Source organism: Schistosoma haematobium, chromosome ZW, assembly GCF_000699445.3.
Source record: "Schistosoma haematobium chromosome ZW, whole genome shotgun sequence".
Taxonomy (NCBI): Eukaryota; Metazoa; Platyhelminthes; class Trematoda; order Strigeidida; family Schistosomatidae; genus Schistosoma; species Schistosoma haematobium.
The window spans coordinates 62,451,517-62,476,483 of record NC_067195.1 but is presented as its reverse complement, the minus strand read 5'-3'; the positions used below and the strand labels follow the sequence as shown (position 1 = coordinate 62,476,483).

Genomic DNA, 24,967 nt, shown 5'->3' with positions numbered 1-24,967 from the left:
TTCATCCACAACTCCTCATAGGATTAGATCTTGTGAAAAACACGATAAACTTAAGCTGGTCAGTTGAAATTCATTTGTTTAAAATTTAAATCCCAGTGCGTTGTCAGTATGGCGCAACTTTCTTCCAATTGCACTGGTGATTTATTATCTCACATCCAATCTGACTGACTCCACAGTTGCACTAAATTTAATTCAGGAATAAAAGGTTTACATTAGGATATCACTCTATCAAAAGGTGAATGGGGGTGAAAGAAGGACTGCTGAGTTCAAACCTAGTAACCTAAGTTTCCAGCCTGTCATAAGTGCTGAATATTCTGGCTTAGTTCAGCTAGCAAATGCTTTGGTAAAGATCTGGTGGTTGACAGTCACAACGAAAATGAATAGGGTGGTATATCTTTCATTATCTTACTGTTACACACAATGGATATCTTGAAAAGTGTTAGCAGGATGCAGATTTTGCATTGAAGAACCTCGAAAGTAGATAATGTTCATTATTTATCAACCGTGATTTCGATATAGTATATGTAAGAACTCACTTATCAAAAGATTTACAATATAATACCTGCGGAATCATTTTAAAAAACCAGTTGACTACATATTCTGTCGAACGAAATAAGTGAATGAATCCTACATATTTTAAATATATGATGTTAATTATCAGGCCAGTGTTGTTTCAATCACGAATGATCAGTTTACTCATTTAACTCAAAGCTGATCAGATAAAACTCAGTCTGTAGATGCTAACAGAATTGATGACTCTATTTAGTGTAATCATTTTCAGTTAATTTTAATATTGTTTTCTGTATAGGATTGTGATGATTGTTGAGTTTCAATTGAGATTATGAACCATTCAGTAGTAGACCAACACTGAAAACCTGGAAGCATTGGACGGCCGTTTCGTCTCAGTATAGGACTCCTCAACAGTGCGTACCCACGATCTCGTTCACGGGGTTCAAACTTATGACCTTGGGTTTCACACAAACGCTGTCCAATGCTTCCACCTTTTCAATTGCGACATGACATTGATCAGTTGATGATCTCAACTCAATATTATTTCCTTATAAAGCATTCAGATGAATTTATTGAAATTCGAAATGTTCAGTAACATAATAATTTAGAACAGTTTTCTACGAATTACTGTGAGTTGTTTTACATAATCAGCTAAAAAATTATCTTAAAAGACCTGAAAAGAAAAACTATTTGTCCGATGCTTTTGAAATTTACTCTGTTAATTTCGATCTGACCGACATGATTTTAGTATTCAATACTTAGTTGCGTATTCTACATCCATATCAAATTTATATACAATAGTAGATACTTATAATTCATCAGGTATTTTTAACAGCGTTCAGTTTTCTTTCTTTCTAGTATACTTGTGTTTATATTTCCTATTTATGATGACAAATTCTAAGACCTTACCATTTCTTATATTGTCAAACCACCGGCTCAGATACGCAGTATATACCACAAGTTAGATGTGTGTTTACGTCTATCTGTAATATTACTATATGTCTTTTATAAATATATATTTATATATAAATAAAACTCCTTTTTTCCTATAGATGTGTGTCTCACTGATCTTTGGAATTTCCACTCATATTTATTAGTTTCCACTCCACTAGAATATAGTAGTAATCTTGTGTGGCAGAAGCAATGACAAGTGTATATGATAATCTGTTTGTAACAGGATTGGTTTCCCAACGATAAAAATACATATGTACACACACAGAGGAATGAATGACAGAGGAAAAAAAAATTATATATGAGAAGATAAGAAAAACAAGGGGAAGTTAAACATAACAATTCTGTTTAATAGGTGGATAGAAATATTTATATACGTATAAAAAACTATTCTTGATAAAATAGTAAACTAGATTAATGAAAAGTGTAGGAAACAATGTAAATAATTTCTTTGAGGAAAAATCAAAGTGTAGAAAAATAAATGTAATCACAACTATTACTTCTTTCAGTCCCCTTTCATATGTCCTATAGAACAATAAATTATTTATGATGGTGTGTTGGTATATTAAGTGTATCTTGAAAGAGAAAGAAAGAAAGAAAATTGAATCATTTCATATCATTTTCAAAACTTTTCATTGACGAGTGTAATACTTTCAAAGATTATGTGAGTATATTCTTTGATAGATTTTATCATTATGTTAGGTATAGCTATTATTATTAGTGTCAATCTATGAAGTTATTTTAAATTATGTGATGATCACATCTTGTTAAATTTAGAAGTCATTTAATACATGGAAGGTTTGATACTTTAATATCTCGATTGTTATTTATGTTTTGAAAAGAAATTTGAGGTTACCATGTAAGGGAATAAAATTATCATTAGAATGTGAATTTGTGGAGGTTGTAGGAATTTTAACAGTTGAATTCATGAGTTGATATAAGCTATACCACAATTGAAAACCTGGAAGCACTGTACAGCCGTCTTGTCCTAGTATGGTCCTAGGTTCGAGTTTCTCGTGTGGAATCGTAGATTCAAACTGCTGAGGAGTCCCATACTTGGAAGATACAGCCGTTCAGTGCTTCTATGTTTTCAATGGTGGTTTAGTTTAGATCTACTCATGAATTCAGTTATAGCAAAATTATCATCAATGGTATTTCATATATCACTTGATCCGAAAGGTAAGGAACTGAATTTCATAACTTCTGGTTTAATTGTGTACATCAAATGAATCCAAGTTTGTTCATAGGCATATTCTACATAAATTCATATCATGTCAATTTAATAGACTGGTGAGTGAGATATAAAGTTTAAAATACATCAGTGCTTTTGACAAATAAACGTTTACTCACTGAATTCATCAATCTTAAACTCTAGTCAAATTTTCTTGTTCAAAATATACAGTAAGATCACCAGTCCATTCGTTCCCCACCTATGAATGTTATTATGGTTGCAAAAATGCGTCTCGTTCTCGGTAGGCTCGATAAATACGGTTCATATTACCTAAATACATTGTGGAGAAACTGTATTACCACCCTATGTTGAAAAATATCCCCTGATAAATATAAGTAACTCTGAATAGTAACTCAGTGTTTTAATGCTTGTAGTATTGTTTTTGAAAATAGGATTGATGGAAGTATATAGTACAAATATAAATCAGCAAAGATTACTATTGGCTTAAAGATAACAAAGAGCAACTAATATCAATTGAATTCACATTTAAAACCGCTTGATGAAATAATCTAGCCTGTTTTAAAGGCTTTTGGTGCCACTAAAGAATCGAATGTCTAAAAAGGCGTTTACATGAAATTCGGAGAGATGGTTCGTCAAATAAATCTTTAATAAATTAGTACATTGGGACAGTGAATCAAACTATGGTTTTATGTTTCACTGATAGCCATGACCAAATTTTCTCTTCAGAAACTGTCTTAGAGAGCTATAAATTTTTATTTTAAAAAATATGCCTATGGTTTGCCGTTTATGACAAATAGATGAATACTTTTTATAAAAGTATCTGAGGTCCAATAGGTTTTGCACTAGCATTAGTCAACAACACAGAAGGATATATTAACATTTCGTTACTGAGGTTGCGTCTTACCTTTTATGGAGTAACTCAGACTATCTACCAGTCAGCCGCGTGATACGTGTAAAAACTTATGCATTTGGTCATATCCTTTACTATTTGATTTTATTTTCGTACTGGTCAAAAAGCAACTTAAACTAAAAGATAACCAATCCCATATAGTGTGATGACGATGAAATACTTACAGATAAAACCTCTATTCAAGCGACGTTATTTCGAACTAAACTTAAGTCAACATAAACTTGTCATTTTAAGGAAAATCAAAAAAGAATCTGAGTGACACATAATATTAAAATACATTTCCCGGGAATTTTTAATTAATAATATCAGATAACCACCAAACTGGAGCTTTAGTCAAACGATTATTTCTGTCAAGCCACTTAATAATATGATCGAGGATAGCTTCGACATATAACAGTTATATAATATTTACCAATTATGTATGAAATCTTAATTCATTCGCTGAGATTTTACAAATCCATTCTTCCTCTTTAATCTTAATTTCATTACACATTCGATAAGTACATTTCCTAGTTAACCGTGAACTTTCATTACAGGTATTTTCACAGATGTTTATGTCTGTTTGGCATGAATAAGCATTTTGAACTAGTTGACCAATAGTTTATAAGTCACTCATCTTGAAACAACACTAGTTAGAGTATTTGTTATTTCTGAGAAAATATCGTTATCAGTTGTATTGTTTCACCATCATATAGAAGTAATTTGCCCGTTAAGTTCTCAAGGGATTTTTTTTAGGTAAAAGTGGTTTGTAGAGATTATTTTTATTTGCAGAAGTCATTGTCAGGAGCAGATATTGGTTTAAGTACCACTGAAATTTAACCGCAATAATTGAAGATGCTGTGTTCATTCTCTAATAGGGTCGCGTACTTTTACTGCGAGAGATTCTCATTCTAGGACGAAACACTTGTCCAGTGCTCCCTACTTATCAATGTTACATCAATTTAGATCAATCCATGGTAAAAATACTTAAAAACAGAAAACTGCTTAGTTACGATTTTTATCCCATTCGATCTAAAGTGAATATTTTACGCCTTGCAGACATACCAGAAAAAAGGTAGCTCGTATTATCGGATTTTAGATTAGTAGTTATCTGGTTTTGGAAAAAAAATGTATTTTTTCATTTCGATAGATTGTTTAATAGTAAAGATATGAATGACCAGAAAGAGTAATTTTTTACTTATGAACAGTAAATTATATTGAACATGGCATAAGCTACTAGAGAAATAACTAGACTCTAATCTATGTGTTCGGCTTCTGAATCCCTTAGTTTATGCTTCAACACTAAATCTGTAATATGAAATTTCTGATTTCTGCTTGCAGTACAAATGTATGCACTATTCATACAAATTTGATAAATGTGATTCAAATCTTATATTAGGTGACCATTCATCACAGTTAGGTAAGTTCTAAACTAAATAGTTATATTGTTGTGACTAGTATCTTATTCTATTAGGTATCTGTTTAAATACACTGGATTTGTTTAGAGAACATAAATCAATTTACACTGTTACATTAAGTGAATGAATCAGTATCCCATGCTTCAGAGTAGAATTTTCTGTTTGTTGAATCAATCCTTATGAGCAGACTGAAAGAATAGTTCAAAGCCCAGGTCGATTAAATCTGGTTGGCCTTTAGTCGCTGGTTAATGTTATAAACTCTGAACGTCAATGCAAGCAAGCGTGTTTGAGCCAAGAAAACTAAGTAGAGTTTGTGAGCAATACTTATTAAATCAGAATGATTAAATTTATCATAGTAACCACAATTTTCTAAATAACTTTTCCACGTTAATTGGTTATTCCCATACTGATATCTTCATTATCTTTAATAATGACTTACTCTCTGAAGCTGTACAGTTTTGCAGAAGCGTAAATCTCATCAATGTATTATTGGCAACATTACTGTCAAATGTTATGTGACAACTAGATAGTGCATCATAGTGCTTAAGATGATTACATATTATTATAGTAATTATTCACAAGTTGTTTTGTCCCACTTTTAGGAAGTGTAGAAGATTATGATTATAACTTTATAAGCAGTAAATGGCAGTGAACTATTTATATAAGTTCTGTTTATGTAACAATTCATTCCGAAGAAAGCCATATTCACCTGCTTTTTTATCCATATTTGAGTGCAAAACTAAATATAGCACTATCTGTTCTGGCTACGGTTATAGCACGCACTTATTACAATTGGGCAGAAATGTATCCCTTTGTCTTCTACATATACATATATTTCTATGTGCAGAATCAAACTAAATAAAAACAAGTCTACATTATTGAAATAGTACGCTGGAAAATAAACACAAATAAGAAGTTCGATTGTATGTCTGTTTAGAATGAATAACATTTGATTCACTATTTACATGGAAGATAGGAATTTTATTTACAAAATTGTGTGGTTGGTTAAATATTGGTCAAACTAACAAAAGCATTGACAGAAATTGTAAAATGATATTAGTGTATTTAAGTGTATAAATAAAATAAACTTTTGTATTGCAACCAACAAAAAGATGTTAGATTTTTTTCCTCATATTACCTACCGTTAAATCTATTTATTTAAGCAAATTTAATATTCATCTTGTATTTTAGAAAGTAACTATAACTTTTACCATTCATGAATGATTCTGTTTACTTTTCTTATACAGACAAGAATGAAACCATTGTCTGATACCTTTTCATTTTTGTTTCTGTCATTTGTCCAACTATACAAATAAGTTGTGTTTTCTAATCATACTGACGGCTTGGCAAGGATAAATATGTGAATATTTGTGCGAATTGTTCATTTTTTGAAAGATATGTATTCCAACTGAAACATTTTTGTTATATTCAAAGCAATACACATCATAAAACCCCAGTATCTTCGCGCCTCCAAATGCCTTGGTACGGCCGAGGGTGGGGAGAGTCACCTCTCCCTCTTAAAATGCTCTCACATGGCCACGCATATACAGTCAGTGCCAAAGAAGTCCTACTCACCGCCTCGTGGCGGAAGTGTTGTTTACGAAATTGAGAATACGAAAAGAGCTTTAACCGGGTTTTTGGACACGGAGGATCGACCTAGAGCAGTTGGAAAACCCTGATTTCAAACCGATGGTTCACACGTGCTCCAGGATCCTGAAGGAACAAACGGCGTATTAACCTACTGTAGATCACCGGCTCCCATGTGACTCCGTCTCCTAACGTTGCTTTACTTCCTTGTGGATTAGACCTTTAAGACGAAGGCTAGTGGTGTGACCCCCTAAGAAAACCACTTGCTCCGGTTTGTGCACCCGAGCAGTATCACAGACCATACACAAATCTAGTGACTTGTGTAGCACATATGTATTCGGTTTCTCTTTGTACCAATATTTATGTGTTCAAACAAATAAAATAAACAGTGTCTTCGTAAACTTGAGGACATTGTAACTATAATATATAATAAAAACAGATTACACGTTGATAATTGTTTGAATTTCTTCTTATTCTAAATCTATTGAATTAATGTAAATTAAGTCATCGGCATGTTTCAAAAAGTGGGGTTATAATGATAAAATATTATTAGAAAACTGTAGTGTTTCTAATCAACGTAGGAAAAATTAAACACTAATGGTAATTGATCGTAACATCATTTTAAAAGTACTTTAATGTCTGGTTTAATGATTTTTATGTAGCGTACGGAATGAAATTCCTTGAACTGGAATTATTGAAATTAAAAATTTAGATATGAATAAGTGAAAAGTTGGAAATCAAAATGGTTATCAGTTATAAATAATTTGAGAAAAGTTCTCGAATGACGCGGTTCTCCAAATTTTTTTCAGTATGCGGTTGTGGAGATTACTGAGTTTTTGATTGAGATAGTGAATCGATTAATGCTAGGCCACCGTTGAGAACCTGGAAGCATTGGAAGTCCGGTTCATCCTATTGTGGGACTCCTCAGTAGTGCGCATCCACGATCCCAGTTGCAAGAGTCCAACCCAGGGCCTTCGGTTTCGCGCGCGAACGCTTAACCTCTAGACCACTGGGCTAGCCGGCATCCAACGGTGTGCCTGTCTAACCTCAAACAATCGACGAAATTGCGCGACCATCTTCTATTGTACTGAGGTAGATTCCTGTCTCTACGTGACACGGATTGGCTCCACTAGTCATGGCTTCTCACTAAAAATCCGAGAATTCCTTCACGAAGCTAGTTACTAGTGAGCACATGGTAACTATCCGTATGGAGTTGTGGAGATTATTAAGTTTTTGACTGAGATCATTTTCATTTAAGTATTTGTTGTAGATTATATACATTTTTGAGCCATACAATTTATTGAAAATTAATTTCTAATTTGTTTCAGTTTGATAACAAGAAGAAAAATGCAGTAGGTGTACATAGTTATTATTAGAAGTTAATATCTGAGAAAAATCGTAATAAATACTGTTAGCAGTTTACTGCTATTTTTTCTGGAAAAGCAATGAATCAACATACATTATACAATCCAATTGAATCAGTTTTCAACAGTTCAAATTCTAATTCACAGTTTCGGTTTGATTGTGACTTTACAAATTTTCTAACATTTTTACAGAACAATCAAACATTGAATTCTTTTTCATCAACAAATGTGCATTACTCTTCTTGTCGAAATAAATTCATGCCAAATTGTAAAGAGTTATTTCCGTACACCATCGAAAACGGAACTACTTCTATGGATAATTCAGTTGATGTAACAGTAAAACAAAAACATCAAATCACTGAGAGATCTTCGACAAATTTAGTACCAAACTCAAATAATTACGCAAGAGATGATACGAAATTTAGTTATTTGTTAAATCAACATGATCACGCATTATATTCTCACTTGAAGAATAACAATACACAACCAAATCATTTTGACATATTAAGATCATTTTCATCACCATTAGCATCATCTTCGACATCTGTCACAACACAATCACCAATGACATCATCATCATTATTATTGTTATGGCTGAGCCGTTTAAATGAATTAATTTATGAAAATCCACAGGAGCTGACAGAGACTAATTTTATTTACAAAACTTTGACAAATTTATTATCCGAAACATCAACATCACATTTCAGTAATGATGGTCACAAATCTGTCTTAAATAATTTAAACAACTGCCTTGATTCGGCAAACATTCAAAATCAGACAAAGCGTCATTCATATTTGTACAATAAGATGTACAATGATCAGGAGCAAACTGGAAATTGTACACTGACTCCAGGAATAATACCCACAAACCACAGTAAAATTCGTGGTCCACCAAATGTAACATTTTCTAAATTATGGGATGATAATAAGTCTTTAAGTTGTGATATTAAACTAAATGATGTATACAGTAAAAATTGTAAGACAAACAGAGGTAGATATCAAGAGGAATTGAATTATTTACCGTCTTCATCAATAACTTCAACCGTTTTTCCTTTTTTCAATTCTTTAATGGATAGTAGAATGATGAGAGAAAGTTGCAAGGAATTAAATGACAATATTGATAAAAAATCCTCAGTTCAACTTGACAAAATATGTACAGTTGACCGTATACTGTATAATGAAGCCAGTAAGTGGGATAACTTACTGAATAACAAAAGTATTACACATTTATCCGATTCACCAATACCATTCAATGCAGATAAACCAATAAATCTTATCAACTCAGGAAATACTGACCACTGGAAACTAAATAATGAGTGTAATTTAAACAAATGTGTACGTCTTATTAATGGAGAGATTAAAATGAGAGAAAATTTATCAGTTTCTGACTTTATATCTAGCGCTATAAAATATGATAGTTTTAATAAATCTACATATGATAATGGTTCATTGATTGAAGCTTTAGCAAGTACAAATAATTTAGAAATGTGTTGGGTAAAATTAATTCAAATTAAAAATGATTTAACTAATAATAATATCAATTTATCAAGTGAATTAACATTTATTCAATCTTCAAAACGTCATCACTTATTAGTTGGTAAAAATGAAAAAAATTGTAGTAAACAAGCTTCACGTATGTTGTGGCCTCATTTCAATGCTAAAAGTTTTAATGTGAGTTACGCTGTGGTTCATAGTTTTATATTTGACTTGTTTTTCTTTCAAACTTATATATTCTGATCATTAATGTATCTTGAGATGGTGAAGAAGTTTTGTAGCTCAGGTGGATGATTTTGATGGAGTTTTGTTCTCTGAGCTAAACCACAACCAAACCATCCAGCTCATCATTAATACCTCTAAGTAAATGAATGAGGCAAAATTAAAATGTATTTCTCACAGTCAGTAATGATTTCATAATCATGAATTTATACAACTACTCAATAGGAAATTAAATTGTTATACAGTAACAGATGAAATTATACAGTCAGTAGATATCTAAAGTTTGTGTAGAAAGTTAAATAATCTAAAAGCCAAAATTTCAATTTCCACATAATCAAGCAATTGTAAATCAGAATAGAATATCAAATAATTTTATCAATCATTGAAACCATTGGTATGAAGGCGAATTAAAGGTTAAACTGAATTATCTTTTTAAAAGATGAAAGACTTATTATCTTCAACTTTCAATTAATAACATCAGTAAATGAAATGTAAATAAACTTTTCATCATCCAAGTAATATCCACTCTCAAGTGTCATTCCTTCAAATGGATGTAAATAATAGAAAATAGAAATACGTACCAGTGGACTGCTAGTCAATAGTTTGAAGATTAGGAGTTTGAACACGAAATCGAAGATTCCGGTGTTGAAGGCCGACTGCAGTGTCGTAGATATGTATATTTGAATGGTCCAATACTAAAATAAAATAACTGACTGATAATTCATGGTTGTCAATAGATGTCTAAATTAGATTAGTTAGTGGTTTCAGTGACTTTAATTATGTTTATATATTGCTAACACTGTCTTATTCAAACAATGATTAACTTCTATAAATTATCAACTGGTTTAATGTCTTACGTCAGATGCTACAACTATCAGCACGAGTGGGATGTATTACCACCACCCTGATTCTCGAGTTGTCGAAAAGTACTCTTTTATTTTCTATATATATCCGTATGTTCTATGAAGAAAGTTAAAAAGAGTAAATCCATCAAACAAGTTACTTGTAACTTCAGGTTCAGAACTTTCGGAATTCAATAATTCTGATAAGTGCCTTTCATCTTTAAAATACTAAGGAACAAGGGATAGCTTGACATGAAAAATCATTTTATATAAATCTACACCACGAACAGACATCAAGTGAAGTGGCAATAAAAATCACATAGGATTAGATGATTTTGTTCCAATATTGGAATCATCAACAAAATTTAGTTTGTGAAGAAAAATGTCTTAAAGCTGCACCATTTCCGTTAACCTCTTGTTTTAATTTAGCACTCTAATGAAAAAATCAGATATTCCTAAAAATAAATTTAATTATTAGACCTTATGGAAATTAATGTTCTTTAGTATTTGGGGATAAATCAAGATTTCTTACTTTCACCGGAATCCTCGGGTCGATTTCTAGATCTAATCTAATAGCTAATAGCCTGTAATGCATATTATGCACTCCAATAAACACCTTGATAGACTTTTGAGTTTCATTTTATCACTTAAACATTTTCATTATCCCAATTTCTATCAATAACGAATAGTGTACTAGTAGGTATTCTAATGGTTCGAATAAAACAAATCCTCACATTGTCACTAGGTATCAAGTTTAATTTGATCAAACTGTAATACAGCTCATCAAACTCAATGACTAGACATAATAATTCATTTTGTTTGTACACTTTTTTCCTACTTCTTTTCATTCATTTAAAATTTACATAAAAACCAGTTATAAACCTTAATAACAATCTTAACCAATCGTCTAATTAATAAGTTTAAAAAGGAATTCTATTTAGTATTTTGATTCTTTATTATATCTAGAATAGTTGTTTCAAAGCCACAAATCCGTATGCTTTCCCATCGTTTCATATTACTCTAATGAAGTAGAAACTTAATTGAATATAGGACTTATCAATAACCATTGTCTATTCTTCTTTATAATAATAATAATAATACTAAACTCATAGTTATTAGTTTGTTTTCATAAGTCTTCTTATTTCTATCTCTATATTTATAATGCTATTCACAGTTAACTTAGATTATTATATTTCACTTGTTAGTGGAATCTTAAAACAAACAAACTAATCAGTGAGCTCATTGAAATAATGTTACTTTATTAAAGAAAAATAAATAAATAAGAATGAACTAACTAATGAATAGAAATTATGATAATTGTGAATGTTTATTAAAGATAATACTTAAATATTCGAATATTAAAGTAGATTGTGAATCTTTTTGTTAGAAAAGAAAGTAAACAAAAAATTAAAAAAAAAAGAAATTGATCAATAACAAATAAACAATTTCATTCTATTTGTACGTGTGTAACTAAGGGCTTTGTTGTTTCTCTTTTATTTTTCCTTTCCCCCCCCTCTTTTTCATTTCAAAAATTCTTTTCTTTATTCTAATAGTTTATTCTCGGACATAAAAAAAAATAAAAAAATAAATTGAAACTAATAATTTATAATAATGAATGTAAGATTTTCAACTTGATTATTCCTTTTTTTGAAAATTAAAATAAAATTATGGTTTCTATTCATTCATTATGTAACATCATTCTTATGTTCTTTCAAATACACAGACACATACACACACACACAAAATTGTTCTATAAATTGTACATTTAATTTTTGTTTCTTTGTAAACAATAGAGAATGAATTTAAGATTCAATTAGTAAACAAACAAAGGAAAAAACGATGTAAATTTGTTGTTGTTTATTTTCATGTTTAGTGTAGATGTTTTATTTCCATGTTAAAAATACATAAGGCTTTTGTTTTATTAAAATGTATATTGATTCAACGGATGATAATTAATGATAGTTTAGTTACTTTAGTAATAAGGAATAAATAATAATCTCAAAACGTTTTCCCTTTTTTGAGACTATATATATATATATTGAATTCATGAGTCAATTAAAGTTAGACCACCATGGAAAACCTGGAAGTATTGGATGGATGTTTCATTCTAGTATGGGACTCCTCAGTAGTGCGAATCTATGGTACCGCTTCGCGAAATTCGAAACCAGGATCTATCAGTTTTGTGCATAAACGTTCAACCTTTAAACCATTGAGACGGTATCCAAAGGCGTTAATGTCTAACTTCAACTAATCTATGAAATTGAGTAAGTGTCCACCATTGTCATAAGTGAGTTACTATCTCATAACTGATCCGGTTGAACTCCATTGGTTACGGCTTCTCACTAGAACTCCAGGAAATAATTCTTCGAGTCAATCACTATTGAGCATATGGTGATTATAATCAGAGAAGGGTTTTGTGGAGTTTGCAGTAATTTAATCATTCAGTTCATGGGTCGATTGAAGCTAGACCACCATGAGAAATCTAGAAGTACTGGATGGCCGTATCATACTAGTATGAGACTCGTCAGTAGTGCGCATCCACCACCCCGCCCCGCGAAAATTTTTCAGGTTAACTAACTTTTTTTATGTAGATGACTGTGAGTTCGTTATGAATATCTTTTACTTTGATTGGAATTTAGTAAGTAGTATTGTTAGAAAGGATTTGTCAATCTTGTTTAGGTAGTTAGAGTTACAAATATATGCATATTTGCTCAACTGTCGAACATTCGAATACCGCTTTCTATAATTTAGACTAGAACTCATTCCATAGTGGTCAGTTAATTGTCATAGTCATATAATGGGATTCGAACAGGTTTTATACTGTCCTAAGAGATTTTTGGTCGATGTGCTGCGTGCAAAAGGTTTTGATTCTTATTAAACTATCTGATTAAAAATTTCCCTGAAATTAGGTACTACTTAAAGATGCTCAAACATTCGACAAATAATCTTTATGAACAGTTCCAAACAAACATTTTATCCTATTCAATCCATGGGATATGGAATATCAAGTTTACAGTTGCAAAATGTGATTTACCAAGTTTTATGGGACATGTTTTAAATCAACACGTAGCCATTTAATGTGTTTAGAGGGTTTTATAAAAACCTATAATTTTTAAGGTGATGAGTCGTCACGGTTTTACTCTTGTGATTTGTTGCATGGTAAGAACCGTCGACCAAGAATCGAAGTCGAAGAATATAAAACGCTTATTTTGGGAATGCCATTTTCTAATATTAACTACGACAAGGTAGTAGAAAACAATAGTGCCATGGAATTTTATTTTCCACACAGTGCTGAGTAATATCCTTGGCGGGACGATGAATGACTACTAAAGTGTTGCATACAAGGACAAAGCAGCTGTCCAGTGTTGTTTGGTTTACGATGGTTGTTTAGCTAAAAGCAGTTTGTGGTGCTAAATATCATTGAAATCGGACAATATCTGTAAATTCATTATCAAGAAACATGAATTCGTCTCCAGTTTTTTTGTAATGTTCAGCGAATAAACTTATTTAAATAATTAATTTGTTATATTTGTAAACCTGAGAGATCATAAATCTTGAAGTAAAATTCAATCAATCTATGGATACCAGAAATTACTATATAGCATAACTATTGTCGTGAAATACTCTTTAAAACCTAGAACAAGCTGGATTCGAGACTTCAATTACTCAAATGAACAGATATACACTAGTAAACTGTTAATGAAGTCACTAGCCTACGTCTTAAAAATTGTGAAGTTAATTCTGTAACAAAGTAAGAAAGAGGGTGAATCGTTATTTTAAATAGTACTGAACATATATTTAAAACACTGTCTTTTCCAATAATTACCTTAAGGGTACTGATGTATGCTAAAAAAATTAAATAAGTACCCCATAACAGTAAAAAAATACAGTTTCAGTTACTTAGTTCTCTAGATATCAAGACTTCTAATTCCCCAAGTGTATATAGCAGTTATGTTTATTTATTAAGAGATAAAATCTATATTCACCATGTTCAACTGATGTCGACAACATACATATACTATTTCTTTCTATATTACATGACACTTTAACAGGGTACTTGCGTTTATCTCAGTCTTATTTCTATATTTCTATTTATCTGTATGTGTATGTATTATTGAGTAATTTTTATGCATCTTAAATAAGTGATCAAAACATTGGTTATTATTTCTTTTTTGCGCAATCAATCATAGGTAACTAAATTTTCAACTCAACCTATTTTTTCGTTCTACTTTTTTTACGTGTTCATTGTCTTCCGTTATCTTCCTCCATAATCACTTAACGAGTACCAGTCAAGTTTAACTTTCTACCCACTGTATACTTTCATTCATTAAATCTTTCATTCAATAAGTCTTTAAGAGTTAATTCTATGTCCTAAAATCAATTATCAAGTGATAATCTCTTCAACACTTTCAATTACTTGATTTTTTTTATTATTTATAAATAATAAAATGAAAAGTGTTGGTCTTTCTGTTTGTATTATTTTCTTCTTTATTTTATTTGATGACTTATGCCCCATAGGTCAATTGATTATTATTATTATCATTATTATTATTACTTTTAAGGTTGTAACATTTTTCTGCTAATGTTACTGTTCTCACCGTTGTTCTCATTCCTCTATCTCGCTATATACTATTCCACTTATATATTTATTCTGTTTAAATGAATAAAGTGGACGTAATAAAATTTATTGTCAAAAGATAGTCCTTTTCTACAAGTCCATCGAAAAAGCCATCCTACTGAAATCCCATGGGGTAGTATACAGATTACGTTTCAATGAAATCAAGCATTATTCTACCCCAAGGGCATATTAGCATTATTTATAAGAAATAGAGTTAGTAAGTAATAAATAAATATAATAGAATTTTGATAAATAATCAAGTTATTTATATTACATAATAAAATAGATTTCATCGAGATAATCTACAATAAGTAACAGTTTCATTTCAGTTTTGCTTGATACTTTTTATGTAGTTTTTCACACATTTTACAGTACAGTCGTTTTTATTATTATTTTCAATTATTTGGTATTCACAATATTACACAACTATAATAGGCGGAGCTGTCTATTCATCATCATCAACATCATCATCATCATCATCATCATCTATATTTGTAAAAAAACAGATTTAGGTTTTCTCTTTATCTGTGCACATTACTGAACATACAAAATATAGAGTTAACCAGGACTTGTCAGTAAGTTTACAGTGTAACAGTATTCGGAAAACAATATGTCGCTAATCAGTATACAGAAATAATATATACTTCTTGCGATTTTAGTATCTGTTAATGGAAGACGGGTGTGCTTATTTGAATTTTCCAACCAGGACACTGAGAAATGTAAAGTAATAAGGCTTGAATAAAGTATAATTAACGCAGTTAGGTGAGGTTCCTCAGTAATTCTTTCTGAATAGAATGTCTAGATCTATTCATTTTAATCGATGTATTTGATTCAATCCCAGATAGGGTCAAGTTAGTCTGTTTCGTTCAGTTGTAGTAGTGACATTATAGATGTATGAGTGAATTTCAGTTGATGTGACTGAAATTACTTTAACCTCAGAGTCTACTTAATGTTTTCTTACATAAAGTAGGTGGCATTCTTTATAACTTACATGATTATCGTTTATCGGGTTATCAATTCAATTCTCACTCCATTTACTTCAGTTTATATACCAAAGTACCACGGCTAGTTCTCATATGATAAATGTAACTCACAGGCAATTATACAAAACCCTAGTTTATTGGTCAGTTACATTATATTTCATTGGTTAGAATGAGGAAGAGAACCATATTATTTTGTCATTTAACTCAAGTGATGCATCAAACTACAAAATAAATGTCATTAATCTAGATATGTAACTGTATACTTTTTATTCATAGTTTATTTATTGAGTGATTAAACGTAAATTTTTCAAAGTTAATTCCGGCTTCCACATTCTTGTGAATTAATTCAAGGATAAACTAAATGAAACTATTAATAATAACATTATTTTGTTTATGTGCACTATGTATGATCATGTTATTTGTCTAATGTGTACGTCTGACAACAATATTTACATAACTGTTTATCATACATTTTTCTAAAACGGTCAGTACTTAAAATAGAATGGATTAAACGAACGAATTTTAGCAAGGAGTTAATCATATATCTTTTTTAGTAGTACAAGAAGTAATTATGATACAGAATGAATATTCTTTAATAACTTTCTACAATAGATTTTAAGATTTTCGATATTGTTGCCCCAAAATTAACAAATTCATATCTTGGTAACAGGATATTATAAAGAAAGGAATGTCTTTATGGCACATTTCCTTGTTTACTTTAAATATTTACAGTTGATTAAACTTAAATTCTTCAAGAGTATAGTACATTTTATTAAAATTTTAACCATATAAATAAGTTATTATATCATCTATTCTTTATAAATGCATACCATCCTCTGTTTATCAGTTCTTACTGAAATTGACCAAATACTTTACACTATGTTAAAGTGCATTAAAACACTAATATTTTCACAACAAATCTTTTTTTTTGGAATTTTCAAGGTGGATAAAAAACTAGTACTGAATGTCGCTAATGATTATCCATTTTTTGTTTACGGACATGGATGGTCATCTATCGAGCCAAATTTAACATTTAATCAACAAGATCTATCATGTAGACAGTTGAAAACAGATGATATTTGTTTAGTACTGACCTACTGTGTTTTATCTGCCAGTAGGAAGAATCGTGTTACCACTACTAAATCATGTACCTATAAAATGGCCTTGTCAAATGAAAATTATCCTGTAAATTTTAAATCACAATCAACTCCAAAATCAGTTCCATTTTTAAATGACGATGCCAAGAACAACTATTTACCGTTAACTGGATCAGAAAGGTGAGTAGTATTGAAGATTATAATTTATGAACAATATTATAAATTTATTTTTCTTGGATTTTCAAGCGGGTTTTTATTGGACATTATGAAAGATTTCAGTGAATGCTGCAAAACTAACCTTTATCACATTTATTATGTCCACTGGTGTGGCAGTAACCTTTAAGCTAAAATTGTGCTGTTTAGTTACATGCTTATAAACAGTGGTCCGTTAGGATGATGGACTGGTTGTGTTAATCAAATTAAAAAGTGGCTTCATCATTAGATATTTCTAAATTATCATAAAACATTAACGATTTATGGTTAAGAGTTTACTTAACTATTAACTAACCAACTATAATACTTAGTTATTATAATAGAGCTAGCCAAATATTGAGGTATTAGGTATTAGCATTTGAGAACAGTGGAAAATTGTTAGTACAAAATGAGTGAAGTTTGAATGAAAAGTTTGATTACGCAAGTAATTTACTTTATCTTTCGCTATTGTACTATTGCTGCGCTACTGAACTTAGACGTTCAATAAAGTCAACGGTAATGAGTGACTTGATTATTATCCCTTGAGCGTTTAAGCTATAATTCAAAAATAAAATACGAACAGTAGTTGTATGTGACTGTCTGTCACTTTGTATCACTTTAATGCTGTTAAGAATTCTGAGATAGATAATTTAATCATCAAGCTTTAATTGTAGTTTTTGACAGCAAATTATCATTTATAATATTTTAAGTGAGGTTTCTTTTATTATTCTATAACCTCTAAATCAGTTTGTTCTGTTGGCTTTATCCGTAAACTGGTGTCTTTATATATGTTTTTTTACCCTCGTTTGTTAATGCATTTTTCTTGACTGTTTTTGTCCTCTTATTTTGGACTACATGATATGTAACTCTCTATACAGATTAATGAGGTAAGTTTAAGTAGGTAAGCCAATTTTCTCACATCAACTTGAAAACTAGATCTGAAGAAATCGCATACTATTTTGGGACTTTTTCAATTAAAGAATTTTGACGTTCATTCAGCCAAATTTCTATTCGTAGTTTTCCGAATGTATTGATATGAGTAATGACATAGGATTTTTCACTACAAATCTGTGCTCATGTACTGGTCGATGAAAGGGGTGACTGTTTTGCCAAGTGTACAGATTATTAAATTTGCTGAAATTTATTTTTGGATGATGTTGCGCTTGTCTTCCTTCGTTGTTGGGTTTTTAATTTTGCATAAAATGAAATAAAGTGATTGTATCGGTTTGCGAGCAACATGGATTTTGATAGACTTTAGGATCCTTGTGGATATTCCTTGGAAAATATTTCACATATGATAGAACCGTTTGCCTTCTGATTTCTTGGAATGATTTCGTGGTTCTGTGTTAGCTTGATGAAGGCTTTTAGATGATGTTGTAAGAATGGCCATTTAAAGCAAAAAGTGGGCAGAAGATTATTTTCTCCAACTTTTTATGCAATGAAGGTTGTGGAGTGAGTATTGGCTCTTCGAAATGTCTGTACGCTTTGCAGGCTACTGGTTTGGAACCGTTATAAGTTATCGTTTTATTTTCATATCTTAGATCTCTGTGTAACCGTGTTTTTAACTTCTTTACGTTTCGCCTGCTGATTTATTCATTCAAGAGTATAGTTACGCTAGATTGTTTAAGTAATTCATTTTCTAGTCCGATGTTTAGCTAGATTATTATCATCATCAAATTGGGATTAGTGCCAAGTAGAATGACTGTATTTTAAAAAATTGTATTGAAAGTAAACTTCGCGACCTGATTAAAGTGTAAATGATCTTCGAAAACAACTGCAGCAACACAGAAGAATCCTAAGTAGAGTTTCTTGACAATATAAAAGATGTTTTAGTCTGGAAGGTTTCGGTAATAGGACAAAGGATCGTTAAATTCTTACAGTCTTTCCTGGTGTCTAGTAATCCAGATACTAGTTGTTAAGTAATCAAAGAGCTTATCAGCAATATTCGTCCGCAAATATACCTAAATCAGTGGAGACATTTTTAGAGAAATAAAAAATTATTCTGTACACATAGCTAGACAATAAATACAGTAAAATAAGTTTATAGCAACAGATATTCTACTGTGATTAAATAATAGTTTTAAATACAGTTCAGTTAGTACTTTCATTATGATTTCAGTCATAGTGATTCGATAAATAAACCTAGAAAAGTATTTTCAATAAATGTATACTCATGCTGTTCTTAATAGGAATCTTTCACTGAGTCTTGCTATTTCATTATTGAACTTTAGACATAACAACTTCGCTCTCTTACTAATTATTTATTTTCTCTAAAATCATAGGCTTTCATTTCTACTTATGTACTGAATTTATTAAAAAAGTTTTCTCATCACAGTATATCTAACTCACTGACTGCCTTATATCTTTTGACCTTTCAGTAATATTATTAGCAGTAATAGTGATGCTTTAACTATTTACTTTCAAATTCACATATACCCTAAGTAACCTCTTTGTCAACACATTCTGCAAATCTGAGTCATATTTTTTGGAATTAATTTGTTACCATTTATCAAATTTCTACGTCTAAAGCAAATTAAATTACGACTCATAACTCTTATATTTACAACATGGAAGATAGATGGAAAATTTAATGTCAAAAGATTTTGAATTTATTCCGATATATTTTGAATCAGGAAGAATGAGAGGTCTAACACTTGTGTTTTAGGCAAGCACTTTAGAAGGCTTCAAATGTAACACTACCAAAGTAGGTTTTTGCTGCTTTCAAATGTCTGGATGTAAAAACAATTAAACTGTATAAAAATCTAACTTGCATTTTTAACCCACATAGTTAGTTGTTTACATCTTTTTCATATGCTTAACCAATACTGCCTTCAAAAAATTACTCGAGTTTCGTACAAAAACAGTGTTTTTAGTGTAAATACACCAGTATACACAGACTTAATAGAAATCAGTTTCCCTTTGGTTCAGTCAACCTATAATACATCTAGCGGTATCATATGAACATTTTGTGTACACTACACGCTTGACTTTAATAAATCAACATAATATTTATGACATACTTAAATCTCCATCTATTGAGACATGGTTAGTGCTTAACAATGGATATATACAAATACACTTGAGGATTTAAAATCATGGTTTGATCTCTAACTCATCTTAAACCGATGACAGATTGAGGTAAGAGGTTGAAAGTTATGGAAAGACAATATGTACGCTTAGTGATCAGGCTTTAATAGATATGCAGATATGTATGTATGTATGTATGTATGTATGTATGTATGTAATTTCTTCATATAAAAAGACTCAGTTTTTGCTAACATTTATTTATCTTGGGGTTTCCTTTGATAAATTTGAATTTTTTAGAAACCACCAATCGAAAACACTAATGACATCAATTCAAGGGAGCGATAGTGTATCTCACAAATAACTCAATTCATACAAAGTTTCCTTCATTAAAACAAAAAATCTAAGGAACCATACCTAAGTCTAACGTCAATTAAGGTGATTCGCTGAGTATGCGTGAAGTGTGTTTAGTCCTCTTAGTGTCCTCAGCATCGGGATTTAAGGAAATCAAATAATGACACTGGAAGTACCTAGTTGGTGAAACAATCTTATCAGATGCTTGCCTATGGAGCAAAATAAGCTGCTAAATGGCAACTGATCACGATCTTTAATGAGGTCCCATCAACGAATAAACCGACATATTGATTTTATTATGAAACTATTATAGAGAGAAAAGATGGATGTAACGAGACCGAATTATTCGCTTAATATAAATATTAAGACAGTCTTATGCAAAAGCTACCCACAATATTCAACTTTCCTTTCCATTGATTTTCTCAAATCACAACCCAATCGTAAACACTAATGTAACCAACTTTGGTTAACTTAGATCCATCGATAATGAATACGCGGAGACTAAACATTCCCCGATTGCTGTACTGATTCACTAAACTATCAGTTTGCTTCAGATAATTTCTTACATGATGTAAAAATATTATCTCTGCTTTAGCTCATATAATATAAGCATCAGAATTATTAATTGCAACTAAACCAAGAGGTGTATTTACTATTTCTAATACTACATTTTGAACTTGTTTCAATAAAAGTGAATGCTTTTTGTCATTTGCAAAACAAATGAAAGCACTGGTACAGGTCAATGCTTAGTTAACTGTTAAAACTCCGATTGAAGTATATCATGTCCATATGATAGTTTTACTTTTCAAAATCAGTCATTTAGTCTAACAGACAAAACACACGACTGAAAATGCTAAGTTGACATCAAAGCAACAACATACCATTAAAATTCATGCTGAAAATGAGCTTAAAGGCAGCTAAAAACTTTGCGTAACTGAGTTAACCTATGGGTTTTGGCGCGAAATTCATTCATAAATTTGGTTAAACACCATTTGGCATTTTATCTGATGTTAGTTCGTGATGAAAACCCTAAACCTAAATCCTAGCCCTAACCATCAAATGTAAATCATAATTCTGATTCCTTACACTGGTTCATAACCCTCATTCAGTCCTAGATAATAGGTAAACATCCTCAACGTTACTTTAGCGTCACTCAAAGGTCGCCCATAAATTATAGTCTCACCGAAACAAATACAACAAATAATTATGGTGTAAATGTAATAGTTGGGTGGCATGTAAAAACTGTTGGGGTCAGTAATTTCTTCTGTTAGCAAATTATTCTGTCATAATAAATTGATACTAATGAAGAGATAGTTTTATTAAATAGTGAAATATTTTGTTAACTGAACTTTATATTTAAGTGAAGTGAATTGATTAAAAAGGCTCGAATCAAATGTATACATTCATGAGGAAACAGTTGTTGACTAATCGATCCCGCTATATATTCAAATTTTTAGTTATCATCCTTTCAGTTATAATTATTATATAATACTGTTTCCACTGAATCATTTATTGTTTAGTCTGTTTCCAAATAATCTTTGGATTTCCATATTATTTTTATTTACTTAATTATTAAAATTTCTGTTCTACAACTACTACCCAAACGCCTTATCTTGTCTTTTTGTCCAACATTGTACCTGTTTCACTCGACTGGTGTTCTCTACAATTAAAATTTGTATTAGAATAAAGAGAATCCACTGAATATAATGAAACTGTCATATCATATATCAATTATTTTTCTTACTTTATTAAGATTTACTGGAAACTTCAGTTGTTTATTAAATATTAATTTTTTTGATTGAGACCATGAATCGATTGATGATAAACCACCATTAAAAACATGGGGGCACTGAATGGCCGTTTCGACCTAGTGTGGAACTCCTTAGCAGTTTTCATCTACAATCTCGCATGTGGGATTCGAATCTAAGACTGTCGGTCTTGTGCTCGAATGCTTAACTTCTAGACTACTGAGCCGACGTCCAACGGTCTTAATGTTTAGATTCCATCGATCCATGAATGGCTACACAACCATTCATCCATTGTCTGACATAGATACCTGTCTCCACCAGACACAGATTGAATTTCACTGGTCACAACTTCTCACTTGAACTTCAGGAAATCATCTTGGAGCCAGTCACTAGCAAGCACTCGATGATTATTATCAGTATAGGATTGTAAAAATTGTTAAGTTATTGATCGATATCATGAATCGAATGATGCGATACATCCATCGAAAGCCTGAAAGCACTGAATGGATTTATTTTGTCTTTTTGTTCTACATTATACCTGTGTTCAACCGGCTGATGTTCTCCATAATTAAAATTTGTACTAGAATAAAGAGAATTCACTCAATATAATGAAACTGTCATATCATATATCAATTATTATTCTTACTTTATTAAGATTTACTAAAATCTTCAATTCTTTCTGATATATGAATCTTTTTTCTTCCAGAAAGTTCAACAACGAAATCAATCCTGAATTTCTTGATTATCATAAAATTCCAATAAATTTAAAAATGAATTCAAATGATCATTTATCTTCAATCTCTTATTGTATAGAAAAGAATAATAAATTAAAACAATATGATTCTAATATGCTTATAATGAAAAAACCAAAATTAGAATTATCTTATAAAAAAACAATTAAATCAAATACAATGATATCACATCCATTTTCTGCTTATAATTTAGCTAAATCACCAGAAAATTTATAAAATGGAAATAAAATACATAATGAAAACTAATAATTCAATACAAACAATAGTCAAAGTTCCTGTATTAATTACATTACTGTACAGTAGTACAAAAGATCTAATTAACAACAAAGAAAGTCCAGGATAATTTCATGCTGTGAAACATTTTGACAAAAGAAAATTAATTTATAATGATTTAAAATATAACTTGATTTTTTTTCTCTGACGTTTAGTTATTTTTCATTTGTTCATATAATAATTGGGTTGTTGTGTTTCTTCAATTGTGAAGCTCATGAACTACTTATTCTATAGTTGAGATCATGAGTCAATTGAAACTAGACCACCATGGAAAACCTAGAATCACTTGATGGCTGTTTCGTCCTATTGTGGAACCCCTAAGCAGTGAGTATCTACGCCCTCGCCTTGCGGGAATCAAAACCATGGCCTATCGTTCTCGCGCGCAAGCGCTTAACCATTAGACCAATGAGCTAGCCGGTATTGAACGGTGTTAATGTCTAAATTCAACTAATTCACGAAATTGAGCGATACATCTAGTTTCAATTGACTCATGATCTCAACTATTGAAGTTACTAAAATCTCCACAAAACCCCTTCTGATACTTATTCTATAATCAAAATAAAAAATTAGATTGTAAGAATCCTATATGATTTTTGTTAGGAATAAAAGAAATTTACTAATCTTAATTAAAGCTGTAAAACTTTAATTTATATTTCATTCTATTTTGAATTCATGGCATAGAAATGTATCATGAGAAATAAATGAAAATATTAGGGATTGTGTTTTGTTTGTTTGTTTCTTTAAATAATAATGTGTAAGGGATAAAGCGGATAAACCTTTTCCATTATATTAGCTCAATTATTTCCAATTTGACAATACATTTCTTTCAGTCATTTATTATGCATACTACTATTGTGGAAATTAACACTCAAGAGTACAGTAAAAGTCTTTGTTTCCAGCATAATAATAATGTGATATCTAATTTATGAAAAACGATGAATACAAATTAATTGATATTAGTTTCAAAACCATTATTTCTTTAAGACTATTTACGTCTTCATAATGAGAATATGTATCTTGTTTTAAGTTGTCATTATCTTTTGATTCTACTTGTTTTGGCATAAATCTGATGTCTTGAACATTTCAGTAGTAAAGCTCTTGTCATCTTCTAAAGCAAAATGTCACGTTCATTTCTCTAACCATTTTAAAGTTTAGTGAAATCCACTGCCGTTTCTCATTGTTGAAATATCGTATGTGAACATGTGCTAGTAAACTTATTTTTAGTAGACGCTGTCTCTCATCAATTCTATGTTGAGTAAGTTTATTTCGTTAGACCCCTTCTTGTCATCGTATCATTTGGTGGAACATTTGTCTAAATTATCAAGTTTAACAGATGAATTCATGAGTCATTTATAACTAAACGACCATATAAAACCTGAAAACATTGAATAACTGTTTCGTCCTAGTGTGAGACTCCTCAATAGTACGCATCTATGGTGGTCCAGCTGTAATCGACC

At 30.7% G+C, this 24,967-nt stretch overlaps 1 protein-coding gene across 1 annotated transcript; it reads left to right on the top strand.

Moving 5' to 3' along the window:
- The first annotated feature begins 2,080 nt into the window (after nucleotides 1–2,080).
- Nucleotides 2,081–24,271, top strand: MS3_00004099 (uncharacterized protein). Its single transcript, XM_012938263.2, has 4 exons — nucleotides 2,081–2,125; nucleotides 7,876–9,582; nucleotides 17,013–17,347; nucleotides 23,192–24,271. Exons 2-4 carry the CDS (start codon nucleotides 7,993–7,995, stop codon nucleotides 23,451–23,453), a joined length of 2,187 nt encoding a protein of 728 aa, XP_012793717.1. The 5' UTR covers nucleotides 2,081–2,125; nucleotides 7,876–7,992; the 3' UTR covers nucleotides 23,454–24,271.
- The last annotated feature ends 696 nt before the right edge of the window (nucleotides 24,272–24,967 follow it).

Bases quoted from the DNA above. Each gene is read 5' to 3' on its own strand.
- MS3_00004099 (XM_012938263.2), top strand. From the start codon at position 7,993: ATGAATCAACATACATTATACAATCCAATTGAATCAGTTTTCAACAGT. The intron at 9,583-17,012 runs GTGAGTTACGCT...GGAATTTTCAAG, and splicing joins TCAATGCTAAAAGTTTTAAT to GTGGATAAAAAACTAGTACT. The intron at 17,348-23,191 runs GTGAGTAGTATT...TTTTTCTTCCAG, and splicing joins CCGTTAACTGGATCAGAAAG to AAAGTTCAACAACGAAATCA.